Source organism: Pelophylax lessonae, assembly GCF_965119305.1.
Source record: "Pelophylax lessonae genome assembly, chromosome: 1".
NCBI lineage: Eukaryota > Metazoa > Chordata > Amphibia > Anura > Ranidae > Pelophylax > Pelophylax lessonae.
In genome coordinates, this window is record NC_138768.1 from 579,588,774 (window position 1) to 579,609,198 (window position 20,425).

At 44.7% G+C, this 20,425-nt stretch overlaps 1 protein-coding gene across 1 annotated transcript in view; it reads left to right on the forward strand.

The window, feature by feature from the left end:
• Positions 1 to 3,439: 3,439 nt before the first annotated feature.
• USO1 (USO1 vesicle transport factor) overlaps positions 3,440 to 20,425 on the forward strand; it is a 170,891-nt gene continuing 153,905 nt past the window's right edge. The window contains exon 1 of the mRNA XM_082255566.1: positions 3,440 to 3,706. Coding sequence (XP_082111692.1) covers positions 3,638 to 3,706 — 69 coding nt within the window. The 5' untranslated portion in view covers positions 3,440 to 3,637. The remainder of the gene's footprint in view (positions 3,707 to 20,425) is intronic.

Below are 20,425 nucleotides of genomic sequence, written 5' to 3' on the forward strand. Positions count from 1 at the left end.
ACAACACAAACAAACACATAAGGCCAAACATGAACATCTAGAAATAGGTTTTTACATATAGGCCCAAAGCAGGGAAGAAATAAGAGTTCCTTTTAGTCAATAGTAGATGGATTCAGCAGATGATATGGGCCAAGAACCACATGACTGCCTAGAAACTATTGAAAGTGTCACCTCACCCCGTGCAGACATGATGAAAGAGCTCATCACCAACCTTCTTCAGGCTATGTTGTTACCCTCAGAGTTAGCTATCATTCACTGTAGGGCACATACCAGAGGTACTGATGACATCTCCAAGGGCAACGCACTAGCAGACAAAATAGCAAAAGCAGCCGCACAACAGTTACCTTTAGGAGCCCTAAAACAAATGCCTGTCCTAACCCACATCCTCCCCGATGATGCCCAGTTGATCACAGATCTACAGGCCTCAGCCACTGCTGAGGAATTGGAGGACTGGTGTTATCCTGTTTTGCAAAGGAATCCTGAAACAGGATTGATTTGCAAAGAGGGGAAACCGTGTATACCCCGTAATAGTGCTCCTATTTGCATTGCCCAGAATTCAGGTACAGTGGAAAGGATAAATAGGACAATCAAAGGACAAGTTGAGAAAAGAGTAATTGAAACTTAGAATCAAGTGGAACGGAACGAAAAAGTTGCTCGCACCTTTCTTTTCTTTTCACAGGTATCAACCCATCACTTGAAGGAAGGAGATGAAGTAGCATCACAAGACCAAGGCTGGATTTCGTTTTGGACCAAAAGACAAAGGTAGTCGCAGTGACCAGAATCGCTGTCCTTGTGGAGAACCAACAAGCCTGGATCCATGCTACTCGAGTGAAATTGGTGAAGGAGGCTCCACCCCCAGAAGCAAGTCCAGATCCAGACCCAAGAGAGGTACTAACGGGGGCGGACGGCCCTGACCTTGAACAGGAAGGTCCAGAAGCAAGAGAGGTACTAACGGGAGTGGACGACTCTGACCTCGAACAGGATAGTCAAGAAAAGGGGGTTTTTCAGAGGCAGGCGGCCCTGACCCTGTAGAAAAATGACATTCCCAATAGCACCAGATTCTGGAAAACTTTGGTTACTTATAGGACTTGTATCACTTTCAGTCTTCTCTGTAGTATGGGTTACCACTAACTGTATTTATCATCCAGAAGACCTGGTAGGGCTACAGGCCATTTGCGGAGCTTCCAACACCCCAACACAGAGTAATGCACATAACAGACAAAAGAGAGATGAAAGCTCAAAAAGTCTTACAGATAAAATGTCATTGTTGCAATTTAAATATGCCTATGCCCAGAAGTCCGGATATGAAAAATGTTGGATATGTAGTAAACTCCATCCTAGCACAGCTAGAATCCCCCTAGTAGCGATACCTTTAAACTTCACCCCTTTTCTAAATAGTACACCTCCTGTTGTCCTCACCAATGTCATGAGAACACTCTCAAATGATACCCTCACTTTCCAAATTATTGGTAGAAGTCATTCCCCAGACTGGTGTTTTAGGTTGGGAAACTCCACCAAGGGAGCTGAAGTGTGCCAGCAAACTAAGATTAATTTCTCAATGACCTCGATGGACAGCTCCTTCTGGCACACCTCAGAACCAGCCCTAAACGCCACTCTGATTAACTTTCTTAACTCCAGTTCCACTTCCTCTTCCCCAGTAGGACAGTTGTTGTCAAATTTAGCTTGGTCCAGTTATAATGACCAATTGATGGCACTACTTCACAAACGTCCCCTAGCTTTGGGAAACAGTACTTATATTTGTTGTGGAAAGATTTGTCACCCTTGGATCCCTGTTGTACCCCAAGGGTGGTGTTACCTCGCATCTCTAGTTCCCATCATGGGTGTAGTGGGAGACAACAAGGGAGGACATCTCCTCGAAGCTAGTATGTATCCTAGGTACCCCCTCAAACACCGCAATAAAAGGGAATTATTCCTTGAAAAGGATATGGTATGGGCCTGGTTCCCCTCATGGACCGGATGGGGAATAGACATGATGAAAAGGTTGAATAATTACTCTAAAATTCTCGATGACATCCTAGATAAGAACTCAGGAGACATTACCAAATTAAATATAGAAGTGAGGGCAATTAAGAAACAACTTGAGCTCCATGACCTAGCCATAGAAAGTATGAGTGCTGCTCTTACTGGGTTATGTGAAGTTACGGAGGGTTATGAATGCTGCACATGGATACACAACACTTCTGTTGAGATCCCTGATTATTATGATATTATTGCACAACACAGGAAGGAAGTAGATAAGCTGCAACAGGAAGCCAGGAATATTGCTAAGACATGGAGTCCTTTTAGTAATGTAGAGTTTGGAGTCGGAGGAATATTTTCCTGGTTGAAAAATATTGCTATGACCGTTATTATAGTCCTGCTCTTTTTGCTTTTTCTATTCGCATGCTTCAAGCTGGTAATGTGTATTATTGCTAGGGCCTCCAGGCCGAAGGTGAAGAACGTTTCAATGCTAGCCCACCAGTCTACAGGCTGCAAGAAACCCCCAACAAATAGCCCCAATGAATATATTAAGTATGTCAAGAGTCACAAACAAAAGGGAAAGAGTAATCTCACTATATAGAAAGAGGGGCGGGACAGTTAGGGACAGTTAGTCTGAAAAAATCAATTGGGAGGGTTATTGATTTTAAGAGGGGATTGTGGGAGATGGGGAGGTATCAATTTTATTTGCCCTCCATTTTGTATGTTCCCACTCCATTTTCTATGTATCTTAGTTATACAAGCTTTGCAAATGTGTACGTGTTACAGTTATGGCAAGTTTCTGTTTGTGGTTTTTGATGAAATCATGTCAGGCGTTTCTAGCAATAAGCTATATGCCCTATATGGTATTAAGTGTACTCGCTTTTTTTCCCGAAATGACGCTTGGTTTCCTTAAACTGTTTAACCAATAAGAACATAACAAGTATCCTATACTTATGCTATATGCCCTTACTCTTTTACTATATAAACCACAACGAGCCTATAATAAACTGAGAGTTGGTTTCACCATACATCTGTGTCCGTCTGTGTTACTTCCTGAAATCACTCTCCCAGGCCTGCCAGACACAAAGCGAGCATAAGAACAGCGGGACCAGGGGTTCCAGACACTAACAATTACCACCTTAATCGGCCACAGAACCTATCTAATTAATGTGTGTCCTGGTTTCAAGGGATGAAGTGACAACCCTATTCTCATCCCTGCGCCACTGAGCTATAGATAGCTGTGTATGTCCCTTGAACTGATGAACACATCATTGTTAGGTTAGAAATAACTAAATAACGCAGAAGGGATAAATATAACAGCCCACACGACCTAGCTCCTCTAACTCATTTCCGACACCATGACCATTGAGCACCAGGCAGACGGAAAAGTCACGTGACGAGCAACCTCAGCGCCTACACGTCGTCGCCACGTTTCCGCGCATGCGCTGCCGATCTTCGTCGCTTCCGGGTTTATTTTCATTCCTCCATGCCCACGTCATCACACCTCTGCCCTGTGTACAGTGTTCAGTGCCCCCGCCCCTTCTTCACCCTTCACCCCTCTGCATCTCCGAAGCACCGCTGGGCCTGTCCCTTTACTGCTCTCCGGTGCCGGAGCCCTGTGTTCTCTCCCTGAGTGCGACTCACAGTCTTCTCCATCATGAATTTCCTAAGGGGAGTGATGGGAGGTCAGCAGAGCTCCGGGGTGCAGCCATCTGGAGCAGAAACTGTGAGTGACAGCCGGGCTTCCTGCATGTTCTGTATAGAATGTCCATTTATGTGTATCTGCTTAGGCTTATGGGGACTGACAGCTGGACTTGTGGAGTTAGGTGACATCCATGTTTACATATGTACACTGGGTATGATGGTGGCATGCATTGGCTGTCATGGCTAGAGTTCCCTGTTCTCCTATATTGAGGCTGATGGGCTACTCTGCCACTAGTGATCCTGCCACTGTCAATTTGTCGAGATCACCAGCGACAGGATCATTCTCTATGGAATCATGTACTCTGTACTCACTCCCATCACTAGCGATCAAGATTCAGCAGCATTCGGACCAGCGACATCTTGCGATAAGTGGCTACAGAGGGAGCGATTCTGTAGATGCAGGCTGGTAGCCTCTCTGATAGTGGTGATTTATCTTGAACATCAGAATTGCCTGTGTCATCAGCCATAGGGTAGTCACCTAATTTTGTCAACGTCTGATGTAAATGGATATGTAGATTCTGAGGCTGATTAAGGTAAGGCTCACATTGCTGTAAACAGGGAATGCAGGCGACACTGTAGGAGATGCATAAGGATCCATTACTTCTTAAAATCACTGTAAAGCTTTATGTAAAATAAAAAACCTGTTATGTTTACCTGCTCTATGCAGTGTTATTGCACAGGGTGGCCCCCGAACCTCCTCTTCTTTGATCCGCTGTGGGAGCTCAGGGCTCCTCCTTTCTTGGTGTACCACCACTGAAAGCATGCTCCTATGGGGGCACACCTGCTGGCTTGCATCTGTTGACACCCACACAGCGTGGTTCAGCCCCGCTCCCCTGCTCTGTGCTCACAGGATTTGATTGACTGCCTCTTTGAGCAAAAAGAGAGGAGAGAGCGGCTACAGGCGGGTACAGTGCCGGTTCGAGAAGGGGCTCAGGGAATGCATTAAAGCAGATGTATGGCCAAAGCTTTTTTGGCTATACTTCTCCTATGGATCACAGGAGTGCAGATTGGTATGCACTCCTGTGACCCGTTGGGATTTTTTCAGAGCTGGTCTAGGCCCTGAAAGGATCTCGACCATATGGTCATGGTCTGCCCAGAAGCCTGGACTGGCAGCTGGCGATCTTCTGAGAGCCTGAGCCAGCCCAACCCCCACCCCCTCCTGCCCAGTGCATTGGAAGTTCAGAGCAGGGAGCTGGTGACTGACCTTCCCAGCTTTATGTTTAGAGCAGAGGGGAGAGCTGAAAGATCAGCGGCGTTTGATCGCTCAGTTCTCAATGCAGAGCCGACGGGAACCAGATGCAACATTAGATCAATGCTGCATCCAGCTAGGTGAGTATAATTGTTAAAAAATGTCCAGCCTTTAGAACCACTTTTATGGCACCCCACCTGTTGACAGATATGGCACGATCTTGAATGATCTAAGCCACATGGTGCCGTAGAACCATGTAATTCAGTCCGGAGCAATTTTAAAAAACAGGCAGGAACTTCTTTCCCCTCATTCCTTGTGTGTGAGGCAGGCCAATGAAATTAATGTCCTGGCCTACCAGCAATGTGCACGCCCAACTGTACTCACGCAAGCTTGAATGGAGCCTAAGTGAGAACTAGAAGTGTTGGCAGACAGCCTTTGGGGGGAGGTGAGAAATGTGTAAGTTCCCCTCAGTGGTGTTATGCAGTGGATTTGCTGCTGTACCCAGCAGAGCCTGATCTTTCACTTGGCAACCTAGGCGGGAGCCTGGTGGCCCAGCTACAACCTCCATACTCCTGAAGTAAACCAGGGAGGTAGTAACAAAACCAGTCTATCCAGGAATTCAGTGATACCAAATGAGATCATCTATAACATCATCAGAAAACTTCAAGCAGGCAGGTCAATTTAATTTAATTGCAGAAGGCAAACTGCATGTCTCTTCTGCAATAAATATCTTCCTTGCTCACAAATGTAATTTTGTATTTAGTCCCTCATTAAGGCAGGGTTCACACATATGCAAATTGGTTGCAGGTTTCCCCAAATCCAATTCTCATGACAAGCGAGTGTTACTAGCTCTCAATGGAGCCGGTTCACACAGGTCCGTGACTGCCGCGATCTGCATTTCAAAAAGGGCCCTGTACGTCTTTGGGTCCAATTTAGGTGCAAATTCTGGCAAAAATTCTGACCTGATTCGCACCTGAAATGGTGAACAGGGATGCACCAGACCCCAGGTACAAATCCACGGCCACATTAGTGTAAACCCGGCCTAATTCCTTTCTATTTCATGGCTATTTATTCAGTCAGGACCTTTGAGTTTGTAGTCCCTATGCGTTAAAGGAGATGTACAGCCAAAGCTCGTTTGGCTGAACATCTCCTATGGATCACAGGAGTGTGCAGTATGTTCTGGACTCCTGTGAACTTTTTTCAGCAGAGAGCGGGCTGAAGTCCGCTCTCTGCTGACATCACAGAAGGTGGTCCAGGCACCGTGTCAACATGACCACGAAGTCGGGATCCGCCAGGTGCCTGGACCGACACCTAGCTCAGCCTTTTAGCCAGCCACTGAGAGGCTGAGCTGGCCGCTCCGCACCCCTCTCTAGCCCAACGCTCCGATGAGTGAGGAGGGGGAAGAGCAGAGAGCTGCTGACTGACAGGCAGCAGCTCTCTGCTCGGGGAGCTGCCGGAACCGAGCGATCGTCATTGTTCGATCGCTCGGTTCTCAGTGTAGAGGCACCGGGGGACAGATGCAGCATCGGAGGTATGGGGAAGGGGGGATTCCCATACATCCTTTTTTTTTTTTTTTTTTCTTGTATAATCAGTTTTTATTGAGCAAGAGTTATGATAACAATGCAGTAAGTTACAGAAAACGAAAGGAAAACTCAATGTGAGGCAAATCAAGGCCAATGGTGCATAACTGAGCAGCAACAGTAGAGACTAGACAAACCACAATAAATGTGCAAACCAGTAGATCAAAAGGTGAGGCTAAGCCCCAGGGTGGGGACCAAGGCCGGCATAAACCTGTGTGGTGGCAGGGCTCCCCCTGTTCCAGGCATTCGGCCCCATTTGACCCACCACTCCCCCCCCCCCTGATGAGGTAGGAGAGAGAGCACTTGCCCCCAAGCAATAAAGCTTATAAGAGAAAAAGAAAAAAACAAAAACGGCACTGGCCATCTAGGTCCACCACAACAGGGCGAGCTGCCGCACAGTGCTCAAGAAAAGGAAAATTAAATAAAAACAAAGGGGGGGAACTCTGCCATCCAAAAGGGTTAAGGTCAGGTAACCAGAGGGTGTCCACACCTGGCTCCAAGGGCAACTGACATTTTGTAGCAGGAAGGCAGGAGGCCTGCAGTACCCGCTGGTGGAATGAGGGGTCGGCTAGAGACAGGAGGGCCACATCTGGACTGGAGGACACCGGGACGAGTTCGGTGCGTAACGACGCCACTGTGACCAAGCTGCATCAAACCTATCCCGGGTACCCCTACACGTAGCCATCCACTCCTTAGCCTCCATAATCTCCTTCACTTTGCGAAGCCAATCCGCCTCGCTAGGGATACGGGGGGTCTTCCAATGGATAGGAATGAGGTGATTGGCGGCGTTGAGTAAGTGTGGGAGAGCTCCCCGCTTATATTTTGGGATGGGCACTGGGGGGACATGCAGGAGGAAAAGCCCTGGAGAGTCCGGCATGTCCAGACCCAAGCCGTCCAGGATGTGTCTCCTCACCATCTCCCAGAAAGGCCTGATCAGAGGGCATGTCCACCATATGTGAAGGAGCGCCCCACTCTGCCCACAGCCCCTCCAGCACTCATTCAAAACACCGGGGCAAAATCTAGCTATAGTCACCGGAACCCAATAACATCTTGTAAGCAGCTTATAATTATTCTCCTGTGTCTTGGAATCCACAGAGCTAGAGTGGGTCAAACGATACAGGCGGTGGAGGTGCTCCGAGGTAAACTCAAGGTGCAGGTCCCGTTCCCATTCCCTGATAAAATATGGTTTGGGGGAGGGTTTGGCTGCTTCTAACAATTTATCCAGGAGCGAGATCAAATGTGGTTGTGGGTCGTGGGCTGCCCGTAAGCGTTCAAAGTCAGTGAGCTCGGTTCTGATCTGGGCCGTCTGACGGACAGAGGTCACAAAATGGGTCAGTTGGCGGTATCTCCAGAAATCAAAGGGAAAGTTTCCATAGTGATCCCTCAGTGTAGCCAAGGGGACCAGTGCCCCAGCAGACCAGAAACTAGCCAGACTGACCTCGCCATCTCTAGCCCAGGAGCCCAGCGACGAAAGCCTCTCCCCAGGGGAGAACCACGGAAAACCCCCCACAGGGGCCAGCAGAGAAGTGAGGGGAGCCAAAGCCAAGGAGTTATTTAGTTTGTCCCACACATGTAGCGAATGGGCTGTTAAAGGGGACACCCAGTGCGAAAAGCCCCTGTTCTCAGCCGGCACCCATGAGGCATAAGCCAGGTTGCAACCCGCAACCGCTTTCTTTAAAGAAACCCACATTTTGGACAAGGTCTGGAACCTCCAATCCAGCAGGTGTTGAAGAGCCACAGTTCTATAGTACTGGAGGATATCAGGCAGGCCAAGGCCCCCATTGTCCTTAGACCTCTGCAGGAAAGTAACAGCTATCCGAGGTCTCTTACCCCCCCAAACATAGGTAATAAAGAGGCTCTTGAGTTCAGTAAAGAAGCATCTAGGGAGCGGCACAGGGATCATCTGCAGGAGTAACAGTAACATTTTGAGGATATTCATGCGACCGATCCATGTAAAAGAGGACCTATCCCAGGAGTCGAGGTCTGTACGAATCCTTCGGAGAAGAGCCTAATTACAGGTGTACAGGGATTCCAGGGAACTAGTAAGGTGAATGCCCAAGTATCTCATGGAGGAAACCGTCCACTTGAAGGGAAAAGAAGCCCGCAGCGTAGACGCCATAGACGAGGGTATGGTGACCGGTAGTATCTCGGACTTGGAATAGTTAATTTTAAAGTTTGATACCTTGCCATACTCCGAGAGCTCCGCCATCAGATTGGGCAGCGAGGTGACCGGGTCCACTACATGGAACAACATCGTCCGCATACGCGGAGAGTTTGTGCTCTGTAGAACCCACGGTGACCCCCTTAATGTCCACATTCGCCCGCACCTTACGGAGCAGGGGCTCCAATGCCAGGGCAAATAAGAGGGGCGAAAGGGGGCAGCACTGTCGCGTGCTGTTTCTGATGGGGAACGTCTCAGAGAGGCAGCCATTGACCCTGACCTGCGCTGAAGGGGACAGGTAGAGTGCAGAGATCCAGCTTAACATACGAGGGCCTAGGTCCAACTGCCGCAAGACGACCCTGAGAAAGTTCCAATCAACCCGATCAAAAGCCTTCTCGGCGTCCGTCGAAAGCAACAAATAGGGGGGTTATGGGGCCTGTGAACGGACCCAATGAATGAGGTGGAGGGCACGGACCGAGTTGTCCCTGGCCTCCCGACCCAGGAGGAATCCCGTTTGATCCGGGTGTACAACTCCGGGGATCAGAAATTTGAGCCGATTCGCCAAAATCTTGGCGAACGGCGTCAGATCGGTTTTCAGTAGCGAAATCGGCCGATAATTTTGTGGCAGTGTATGGGCTCTGCCGTCCTTCGGAAGGACACTAATGTGAGCTAAGGACATGTCTCTAAGGGAGGCGACCATCCTCGGCCAGAGTATTGAAAAAAGTGCACATGTGAGATTGGAGGGGCGGAAAGAACTTCAAATAGTACGCCTTGGTGAGACCGTCCGGGCCAGGAGCCTTCCCGTCTGGGAGGGACTTCACCGTGGCCAGCAATTCTTCCGCCGTGATGGGAGCCTCCAAATCCGCACGTTGGTCAGAGGAGATACTAGGCAGGCCCGCGGAGGACAGATAGTCATCAATCTCCGGACTCTTTCGCTACAGTAAGGTCGCGTCAGATTCTGACTATAATTTGGTCAACGGTAGAGTCCAGCAGCAGGTCAAGGATGCCGTGGTCGACGTATAGGAAGTCAATCCGGGTATACACGTCATAGACACTAGAGTAGTAGCTATAGTCACTGGCTGTAGCATTGAGTACGCGCCAACTGTCGACCAGGGCATGCTCTTGGAAAGATTTGCGAAAGTGACGCAGGAACGCGTAGGAATGTGTCGAGCGGCCTGCCGACACATCCAAGGACGGGTCAGGGCACACGTTAAAGTCCCCTCCCAGTATCAGACGGCCCTCTTGGAAACCGGCCAGAAGCTCCAACACTTTATCTATGAAAGTAATCTGCTGGGAGTTGAGGGCATACAGCGTGGCAAAAGTAAAGGCCTGATCCAAAATCGTTCCCTTGAGAAACACAAAACGGCCCTGGGGGTCAGATTGGTGTGCTGACATCTGGAAAGGGCAAGTCTTGTGTCCATACATCTCTTTTAAGCCAGCCTTTCTCTACCTTTTTTTATAGAAACGGAGCCTTGAAATATTTTTAGGTATTGAGGAACCCTTGCTAAATTAATAACTACAATTTGTAGTATATTAGCATGATCATTAAAATTTAGAATGTTCTAAAGATAAGAATTGATAGGCATATCTTGCATAGCTGACACCCTGGGTAGATAATTTTTTACAATTTTACCAATGATCTTAAAATAAAATGAATAATATTAACAGAAAAGACATGAAGACAGTAAAAATTGTAGTGTTTCCTAACATTAGTGGTCAGTGTAGAAGTCCCCCTAGCATTGGTGGATCAGTGTAGCTGGGTAATCAGTTCTCAATTGTTGTTTTTCATGAAACCCCTCACAATCTCTGGACTTGGGAAGTCTGATCTACATATTTTCATTTCCAAAAATGTTTATTAGTAACCTTCGAACAAGTAATACAAAAGAAGTCCAGAAATTTATATTAGCAAAGATTTAAAATATTTCTCAGAAATGAAACATTCACAGTAATCTCACATATCAACATATGGGCATCTTGCAGAGGGTCCTCCGGTATCCCTACATTATAGGTATTCTGTCAAACTACTGCCACTGATATGATTTTACCATTAGCAAAGTGGTGCCTCTACACCTCAGAAATGGTGGGGTACCCACCCCCACCTTACAAAAGTAGCCCAGACTTAAAGGTTTAAAGCATTACTAACTCTGTGAGAGAGTCCACCATAGGGTACTCTTCATGGTATTGTTCTTATCCCCTTCAATCTGGAGTGACCGCCCCATTTCCCAGTATATAGACTTTGAGGAGGAGTAACAAAGGGAGTTGAGAAAGAAAGAGTAAGGCTTCGGGTACACTAGCCTACACTGGCAGCTCCTAAATTTGAGTTTAGGTACTTTCTGAGTTTTTTTTACCAAAGCTCCTATACTCCATTTCATAAAAGCCTATGTGTCCATATACGCATAGGCTTTTAGCAGAGTTTAGGTGAGCTTCAACCTCCCTCTCCTGAAAACCTTCAGTATTGAAATGTTTTGACCACAGGCCGCAGGAAAACGCAAACTGCTGCAAAATCGTGGCATGATTTTGCCGTGTTTTTGTATTTTCCCGTAGTCACAGTAAATGTAGGCAGGGTGTACATGAAGCCTAAAAATGGGCAATAAGGAACAGACCTAAACAGACAACATTCATTTAGATTGGTTTAAAAGAAAAGAAAGCTTTCTTCTGGATAGGAACGTTTTGACTGACAGCTGTGAGAAAACACGGTAAAACCGCTGAAAAAATGTGGCTAAATCTAGGCTAGTGTACATGAAGCCCCAGAATAGAAAAAAGAACATGGAAATATTTTTAGCAACCCATTCATTGCAATAATTTTCAACATCTAGCTTATGTTTCCTGAAATACATATTTTTTTTTTTGATCCTGGGGTCCCAGGTTTTGTCATACAATTTCACTTTTCCGTATTATCGCCCTCACTCCGCGCTTTAAGGACTCGTTTACGCTTGCTTCAAAATGTGGCATTGAACACGCTTTTTTTTAAAGCACTCTGAGTGGCAATCAAAGCACCTGTCACTGAATACAATGGTTAGCTTACAGTCCTGTTCACACGCTGTGTTTGCTTTGCTTTACTTAGCTTCAAAAATTATACCCCATGTCGCTTTCTTGGGGATTCAAAGCGTCTCCAAAGCCTCCACAGAAGTTAATGACATCGCTTGCTTACTGTACCTGAAGCTTTTGAGGGTTACGTGTCTGCATTTTCTTTGTTTTGGAAGCATTGCAGGTATGAGATATCCTAGGATGCACTGGGAAACAAACAAGCGAAACGGAAAGATGTCATCAGCAGTCACTCCCGGTTCATGTGTATATATGCTGGAAGTGTCTGGTGCAGACGTCACATCTGGTGTGCAGCATGTGGGAACAGGATGGTGAGCGAGGTTCGGACTGGAGCAGAACAACTAGCTGACTTCACATGTGGTGTGCACTATGGGAACGCTATAACAGAACGTGAGGAGGGAGTGCCAGAGGATCAGCAGAGCACCAAAGCAGGAGAACCTGGCCCATGTCACATGTGGTGAGCTACGGGGGAGCAGTATAGCAGGAGGTAAGAGGGGACCATAGAGAGAGGAGGTTTGGTAGAGCTGGAGGTTACTACTGAGCAGGGGAATCAGCAAAGTTTGGAATACTGCTGAGTGGGGCATCAGCAGATCTGGGGGTACTACTGAGCAGGGTATCCTGCTAAACAAGGTTACTAATAAGCTGGGAATCTGCTGAACGAGGGTTCTAATAAGCTGGGGATCTGCTTAACAGGTGCTCTAATGAGCTAGGGATGTGTTGAACAGGGGTACTACTGAGCTGGGGTTGTACTGGGCCCCTTTAAAAAAAATAGAATATCAACACAAGCAGGGCATTTGCCAGGCTTCATTACCCATTTGCCTACTGGGCACTTAAATCCCCTTCCTGCCCAGGCCAATTTTCAGCTTTCAGGGCTGTAATTGGGACCACCACCTATAAGAGAGAGACTCGCCAGATTATATTGCCTTTCAATCACTAGATCAGCATAAAGGCTTTAAGCTCCTTCTCACAAAAAATATAATTGGAAATGGCATTGCACAGAATCGCCGTCTCAATAGCCGTTAACAGATTCATGCTGAATTGCCACTCAGTGAGGATATCAGTCAGAAGCACTCATCACTGGATGACACACATTCCCTCTGCTTGGCCACACCCCAACATGTTTCTTCCGGGAAGGACTTTATCAAGAGGGTCATACTATATGAACTTTATCAAATTCACATGGCTTAATGCATGTATTGATTTGCATAGGTTTTGCTCATGGTAGTTTTCTTGGTTAGCGCTGCATTTTATATCTATTCTATTTAATTTTATTTTGTCATTAAAGATTGCTAAGAGCTTTTCATTTATCATGATCCATGATAATTTTACCTTTACCCTCTTAAATGAGATGGTAGGCGATTTCCAAAATCAGGCAATTGTAATTTTTGGTGCTATAAATACGAGATTAGCCTCTTCAGCACCTCCTCTACTGGTTGGCCCATTAATGCCTGTCACATGGATTTCTTGAGGTTTATATAGGTTGGAGAACTGATAAAGTTGTATATATGAATCCAATATCTTCTAACTTTTCAGGCACCTTCACTAGACATGAAACGCTGTACCCACTTGACCACATCCTTCCAAACAGTTTAGTTAGGCGCCCAGAACACCACAAGCCAAGCGTAATGGAATCATATACCTTATCTTAACATCATTTTGTAGTTTGCTTCAATTATAGAGGTGGTAATATAAGACCTGGAAGTACATTGAGTGATCTACATCTTTTTAAAATAGTGTAGTGGCACTCTATGGAACAGAGCACAGTTGAACAAAACTGAGATTTTCCAGCAGCAAGCCTATAGACCTGAGTTCTTTCACTCATTGCAGTTTTTTGCAATCAGATTGGGGAATAGTTTTATGTATAGGCCTTCCCTTTGTTGATGGACATTAGTTTGATTTCCAGTGCAGATGCAACTGATTTCCAGTGCAAAACAATATAGTTTTCCCTAGAGACAATCGGGCACCTGAAAGGTTCTTCCTCCATTACATTACATTAATGTGTAAGTTTGCCTATTAAGTATGAATGTTTATATAATGAAAAATTCCCAGTTCAGCATACAGAATAAGCAGACACAGCCAGCCACCTTCTAATACTTGCAGGCACCATTACACATTCTTACCTTCACCAGAGCTGATAAACAACACTTAGGCCTCGTTTATGTGTGTATTTTTTTTTTTTTTTGTATATTAACATTTTATTCAATTTTTCTTTATCATATAATCACAATAGACATCAAACAGAAAGGAAAAAAAAAAAGCATTCCTGTATAACTATTACATTTGAGCTTCTATACTGATATCCCCACCCAACTCTCCAAAAAAAAAAAAAAAAAAGGAAAAACGATAATATCGCCTCCTTCTCTTCTATCCTTATTCTCTATCGTGCTCTTTCTCTCTTGTACATCATAGTTCCCAACCTTCATGCTGACCTCTTAGGCCCAAATTTCTCTGTTCCCTAAGCTGTCTTCAATATTAAATCTCCTACACCCAGCATTTTTACATAGTCCTTCGTTTTTTTTTACACTCCAGCCAGTCTCCCTATATATCCAGATATTTTGCACGGGAGTCCTCCACTGTATACATGTTTCCTCCATAGACCTTACCCAATCCACCTTGACGACTCATTTCCTCATACTCCAGGCTTCTAGCGAATGCCAAAATATTGATATCAAACTTTTAGCTGCGTTCAGTAAATTAGGCACAAGCGTATTCTTATAAACCATGGATTTTTTCTCTGTGTTGTGAAACGGGCACCTCCAAGGTTCCGCTTGGAAACAGTCTCCTGTAATCTGGGGGATTGACCTAATAATCCCTTCTCAAAATACTTGTATCTTTGGACACTCCCATCACAGATGCTCAAAGGTCCCGGGAGCCCCACATACCCTCCAATAAGTTGGGGATATCTTCACACATGAACCTCTGAGCCCTCTTCAGGGTGAGATACCATCTGGCAAGAAGCTTGTAACACATCTCTGTTGTCCTTAAATTACTGATGAGTAGCAAGCTAGTCTCAAAACTTTCTATTTTTGATATGCAATGCTTAATACATGCAGCCAAGCCAAACAATCTCTCCATTGCTCTCATGTTATCCCTTCCCCTTAGAGGCTGTGGGAGAGTGTGTACAGAGTGTGTGTATATCTCCATTTATCAAGTGGCATATTCCCCCATTTCTATGTTAACTCAAAAAAAGTGCACATTCTATTTCGTCTCCAGCAGCCACTTCTGGTTCGTATACAAAAGTAAGTGGCTGCTGGAAATGTTCTTTCTGTGGTTTCTTATAATTTTAGATGATATTTTATACCTCTAATGTCTATCAAACAAAAGCCCAGTTAACTCTCCATAAATGTTTGAAAACTGCTGGAGGTGTACTTCAATTCACTTGAATGGAATGCAATGTGTAAAAGCCTCCAGAAGACAACACGTAGTATAATTTTAACCACTTTACCACCGGAGGATTTTGCTGTCTTACGTCTGGGCCACTTTTTGCGATTCCGCACTGTGCGAATTTAACTGACAATTGCGCGGTCGTGCGACGCCGTACCGAAACAAAATTTACGTCCTTTTTTTCCCACAAACATAGCTTTCTTTTGGTGGTATTTGATCACCTGTGCGATTTTTACTTTTTGCGCTATAAACAAAAAAGGAGCGTAAATTTTGAAAAAATAACAATATTTTCACATTTTTTTTATATGAAATTCCCCCCCAAAAAAATGTAAAAATCTTAATTTTTTTTTACATTTTTGGCCAATTTGTTTTCTGCTACCTATGTTTGGTAAAAAAAATCACAATAAGCGTATTTTGATTGGTTTGCGCAAAAGTTTACTAACTAAGGGAAAGATTTCTGTCATTTTTGGTGTTTTTTTTTTTAACGAGTAATGGCGATCTGCAATTTATTTTTTTTTTTTTTTGCGGGACTGCGACATTGCGGCGGACAGATCGGACCCTTGACTGACATTTTTGACACTTTTGGGGATACCAGTGACATTACTACAGTAATCAGTGCTATAAATATGCACTGTTACTGTAAAAATGACACTGGCAGGGAAGGGGTTAATTTTATTGGCGAGGGAGGAGTTAATGTATGCCTGGTGCTTACTAACGTGTGTGGGGGGAGGTGACTGAGTGACACAGGGACAGATCGCATGTTCAGCTATGCTGAACCCTGCAATCTGTCACTGTCTGTCACTTAGGCGATCCGCCCGCTTTGTTTACACAAGCGGGCGGATCTCCAGACTCGATTCCTTGACGATCGGGGAAGAGCAGCGGCGATCGCCGCTGCTCCTCCCCTGGCCCGACTCCCGCTGTGACTGGATACAGCGGGAGCGAGCCTCCGGCGGTGCGCAAGCGCCGCCCACAATGGGAGGAGTCCAGCAACGTAGGTCTACGTCGCTGGATGGGAACTAACCACTTTGCCGCAGTAGAGCTCGAGTGAGCGGTCGGCAAGTGGTTAAAGTGGCACAAACACACACGAAAGGTGCCCATTTTAATATGGGACTGGTGCGTTGGTTGGCAGTCAGTAAGCTTTAACCACTTGACCCCTGAAAGGTTTTAATTACCTTCATGACTTGGGCATTTTTTTATATTCAGCACTGTGCTACTTTAACTGGAAAACGTGCGGTCATGCAACGCTGTACCCAAACAAAATTTATATCATTTTTTTTCACACAAATAGAGCTTTATTTTGGTGGTATTTGATTACCACTGGGTTTTTTAGTAAATGAAAAAAAAGACCGAATATGTTGGGTAAAAAAAAACAATATCCAATTATTTCCTGGTGCAGGTGTGTCTGCTCGCAGCTAGCCATCCAGGGTGATGACATCATGCTTACGCATTTTACCCGTCAAATTGACTCAAGAAAGACTCATCCTATTGGCAGAGGAAATGTGTCAGCGTGAGGTCATCACCCTGACGTCATAACCCTGGCCAGCTAGCTGGGAGCACCCGCACCAGAAAATAACCAGATAACACGATCAGCGTGGCGGGCAGTGCATCTAGATGATCAGTGCTACTGATCTTCCTTACTTGTGGCAACCTGTCTGATGGGCTGCCGCAACTCTGTGGCAGTATGGTGAGCAGTATCCATCTATTTACTGTCACGGTATGATTTATTACCTTCCTGCTTTCAACACACGCAGCACGGCTTGTGCTATACCTGGACTCACTGACATTCTTACAGCTCGCACGCATCCACATGGTCTGTATGGTGAGCTGCACTGCCTGGTTCAGTTTTAACATTAGGGCTGCACATACAGGTCTATAAAATGGCAAATCTGACCCAGCTTACCACTGATACCCAGCTCTCTTAGGGTCCTTTCACACGGAGCGGACCATTTTTTCATCTGCTCCAGCACTTTTTTTTTTACGGACACGGATGACACTTGTGTCATCCTGTCCGTATGTCCGTTTATCATCCCATCCATTTGCGGATGATTAACGGAGATAATGCATGTCAATGGGATTGCGGATGTCAGCGGATGACACCGCTTACATCCGTTTTTGCGTCCATTCCGTTTTTTTAGACGGAAGAAAAATAGGGTTCTCTTCCGTTCAAAAAAAACTGAACTGATCGGAAAGGATGCAAATCGGATGTTAGCGGATGGTCATCCGCTGACATCCACAATCCCATTGACATGCATTATGTCAGTTTTTCATCCGCAAAAAAATGGGATGAAATACGGACATACGGAGCGCCCGTGTGAAAGGACCCTTACACGTTTCTTGAACTGGAGTGATCTATCTGGGAGATATTTTTCACTACACATCATCTGGTCATAGAGGATTTGATTTGAAATACATATTATACAGAAATAAGTTACCGTACCTAAGTTAAGCTATCTCCAATGCTCTGTTAGGGACCTAACTGACTTCACTGGCACCTTTCCTTGTATCCAATGACTTGGTATCCCAGATTGGACAATCGGATCTTTTAATTTCCCAGTATGTATGTGTATGTGTGAAAATTGAGGTGTGATGCGAGCAGCTGCTAGGCAAGTTTAGACAATGGTGTCATGTTTTTAATCTAATTGTAGTGGTTGAAGTGTTTTTTGTATTTTGATTATTGATTGTTTAAATAAAGATGTGCATCTTTCAATAATACCATGAGAGTCCTCGCAAAAGACACTCTCGTGGATCTTTACTTCTATTGGTGTGCGGTATACACAGCGTTGGTATTTCCTTATTTTGTATTAGTTGTCCCTACTGTTTCACTATGGAGGTAACGTACTGGTGTTTTTTTATTTTTGATAGAGCCCTTCATCAGCCTTACACATGTTCGTTAACCACTTAAGCCCCGGAAGATTTTACCCCCATTCCGACCAGGGGGTATTTTACGACTCGGCACTGCGTGACTTTAACTGACAATTGTGCGGTCATGCAATGTGGTACCCAAACGAAATTTACGTCCTTTTTTTCCCACAAACAGAGCTTTCTTTTGGTGGTATTTGATCACCTCTGCGCTTTTTATTTTTTGCGATATTAATAAAAAAAGAGCGAAAATTTTGCAAAAAAATGACATTTTCAACTTTGTCTTTTAAAAAATATCCAATATACTCAATTTATGTATTTTTTTTTGGCCAAAATATATTTAGCTACATGTCTTTGACAAAAAAAAATTCAATGAGCGTATTTTTATTGGTTTGCGCAAAAGTTATAGCGTCTACAAACTATGGTGTAAATACAGAAATTTACGCAGCTTTAATTTTTGACTGCCTATCTCATTTCATGAAGTGCTAAAATGGCAGGGCAGTACAAAACCCCCCCAAACTACCACTTTTTGGAAAGTAGACATCCTAAGGAATGTTCTGAGAGGCATGTTGAGCTCATTGAATATTTCATTTTTTTGTCACAGGTGTTTGAAAAATGACTAAAAATTTTTTTTTTTTTTACACAAAGTTGTCATTGAAATGATATATTGCTCACACTTGCCATGGGTATATGTGTAATTACACCCCAAAATATATTCTGCTGCTTCTCCTGAGTACAGGGATACCACATATGTGGGACTTTTTGGGAGCCTAGCTGTGTACGGGACCACAAAAACAAATCCCCACCATCAGAATTTCAAAGGGCGTACATCTTTCATTGCATTTTCTCACTACCTCTAACGGTTTAGGAGGCCCTGAAATGTCAAGATACCACAAAACCCCCCCAAATGACCCCATTTTGGAAAGTAGACACCCCAAGCTGTTTGCTAAGAGGCATGGTGAGTCCATGGAATATTTTATATTTTACCACAAGTTTTGGGAATATTACTATTTTTTTTTTTTATTTTTTTTTTTTACACAACGTTGTCACTAAAAGATAAAATTCTCACACATGACATGGGTATATGTGGAATTACACCCCAAAATACATTCTGCCACTTCTCCTGAGTATGGGGATGCCCCATGTGTGAGACTTTTTGGGAGCCTAGCTGTGTACAGGACCGCGAAAACCAATCAACACTCCCAGGTTTTCTAATGGCGTAAATTGTGCATGTCACCTCTGCACTACCTGTCACAGTTTCGGAGGCCCTAAAATTCCAAGATAGCACAAACCCCCCCCAAATGACCCCATTTTGGAAAGTAGACACCCCAAGCTATTTGCTGAGAGGCATGGTGAGTCCATGGAATATTTTATATTCTGCCACAAGTTCCGGGAAATACATATATATATATATATATATATATATATATTTTTTTTTTTTTTCACAAAGTTGTCAGTAAATGAAATATTGCTCACACATGCCATGGGTATATGTGAAATGACACCCCAAAACACATTCTGCTGCTTCTCCTGAGTACAGGGATACCCCATGTGTGAGACTTTTTTGCAGTCTAGCCGAGTACAGGTCCCCGAAAACCAGTCCCCGCTTTCAGGCTTTCCAAGGGCGTAAATTGTTGATTTCACTCCTGACTACCTATCACAGTTTCGGAGGCCCTAAAATTCCAAGATAGCACAAAACCCCCCCAAATGACCCCATTTTGGAAAGTAGACACCCCAAGCTATTTGCTGAGAGGCATGGTGAGTCCATGGAATATTTTATATTTTGCCACAAGTTCCGGGAAATATATATATATATATATATATATATTTTTTTTTTTTTTTCACAAAGTTGTCAGTAAATGAAATATTGCTCACACATGCCATGGGTATATGTGAAATGACACCCCAAAATACATTCTGCTGCTTCTCCTGAGTACAGGGATACCCCATGTGTGAGACTTTTTTGCAGTCTAGCCGAGTACAGGTCCCCGAAAACCAGTCCCCACTTTCAGGCTTTCCAAGGGCGTAAATTGTTGATTTCACTCCTGACTACCTATCACAGTTTCGGAGGCCCTAAAATTCCAAGATAGCACAAAACCCCCCCAAATGACCCCATTTTGGAAAGTAGACACCCCAAGCTATTTGCTGAGAGGCATGGTGAGTCCATGGAATATTTTATATTTTGCCACAAGTTCCGGGAAATATATATATATATATTTTTTTTTTTTTCACAAAGTTGTCAGTAAATGAAATATTGCTCACACATGCCATGGGTATATGTGAAATGACACCCCAAAATACATTCTGCTACTTCTCCTGAGTACAGGGATACCCCATGTGTGAGACTTTTTTGCAGTCTAGCCGAGTACAGGTCCCCGAAAACCAGTCCCCACTTTCAGGCTTTCCAAGGGCGTAAATTGTTTATTTCACTCCTGACTACCTATCACAGTTTCGGAGGCCCTAAAATTCCAAGATAGCACAAAACCCCCCCCCCAAATGACCCCATTTTGGAAAGTAGACACC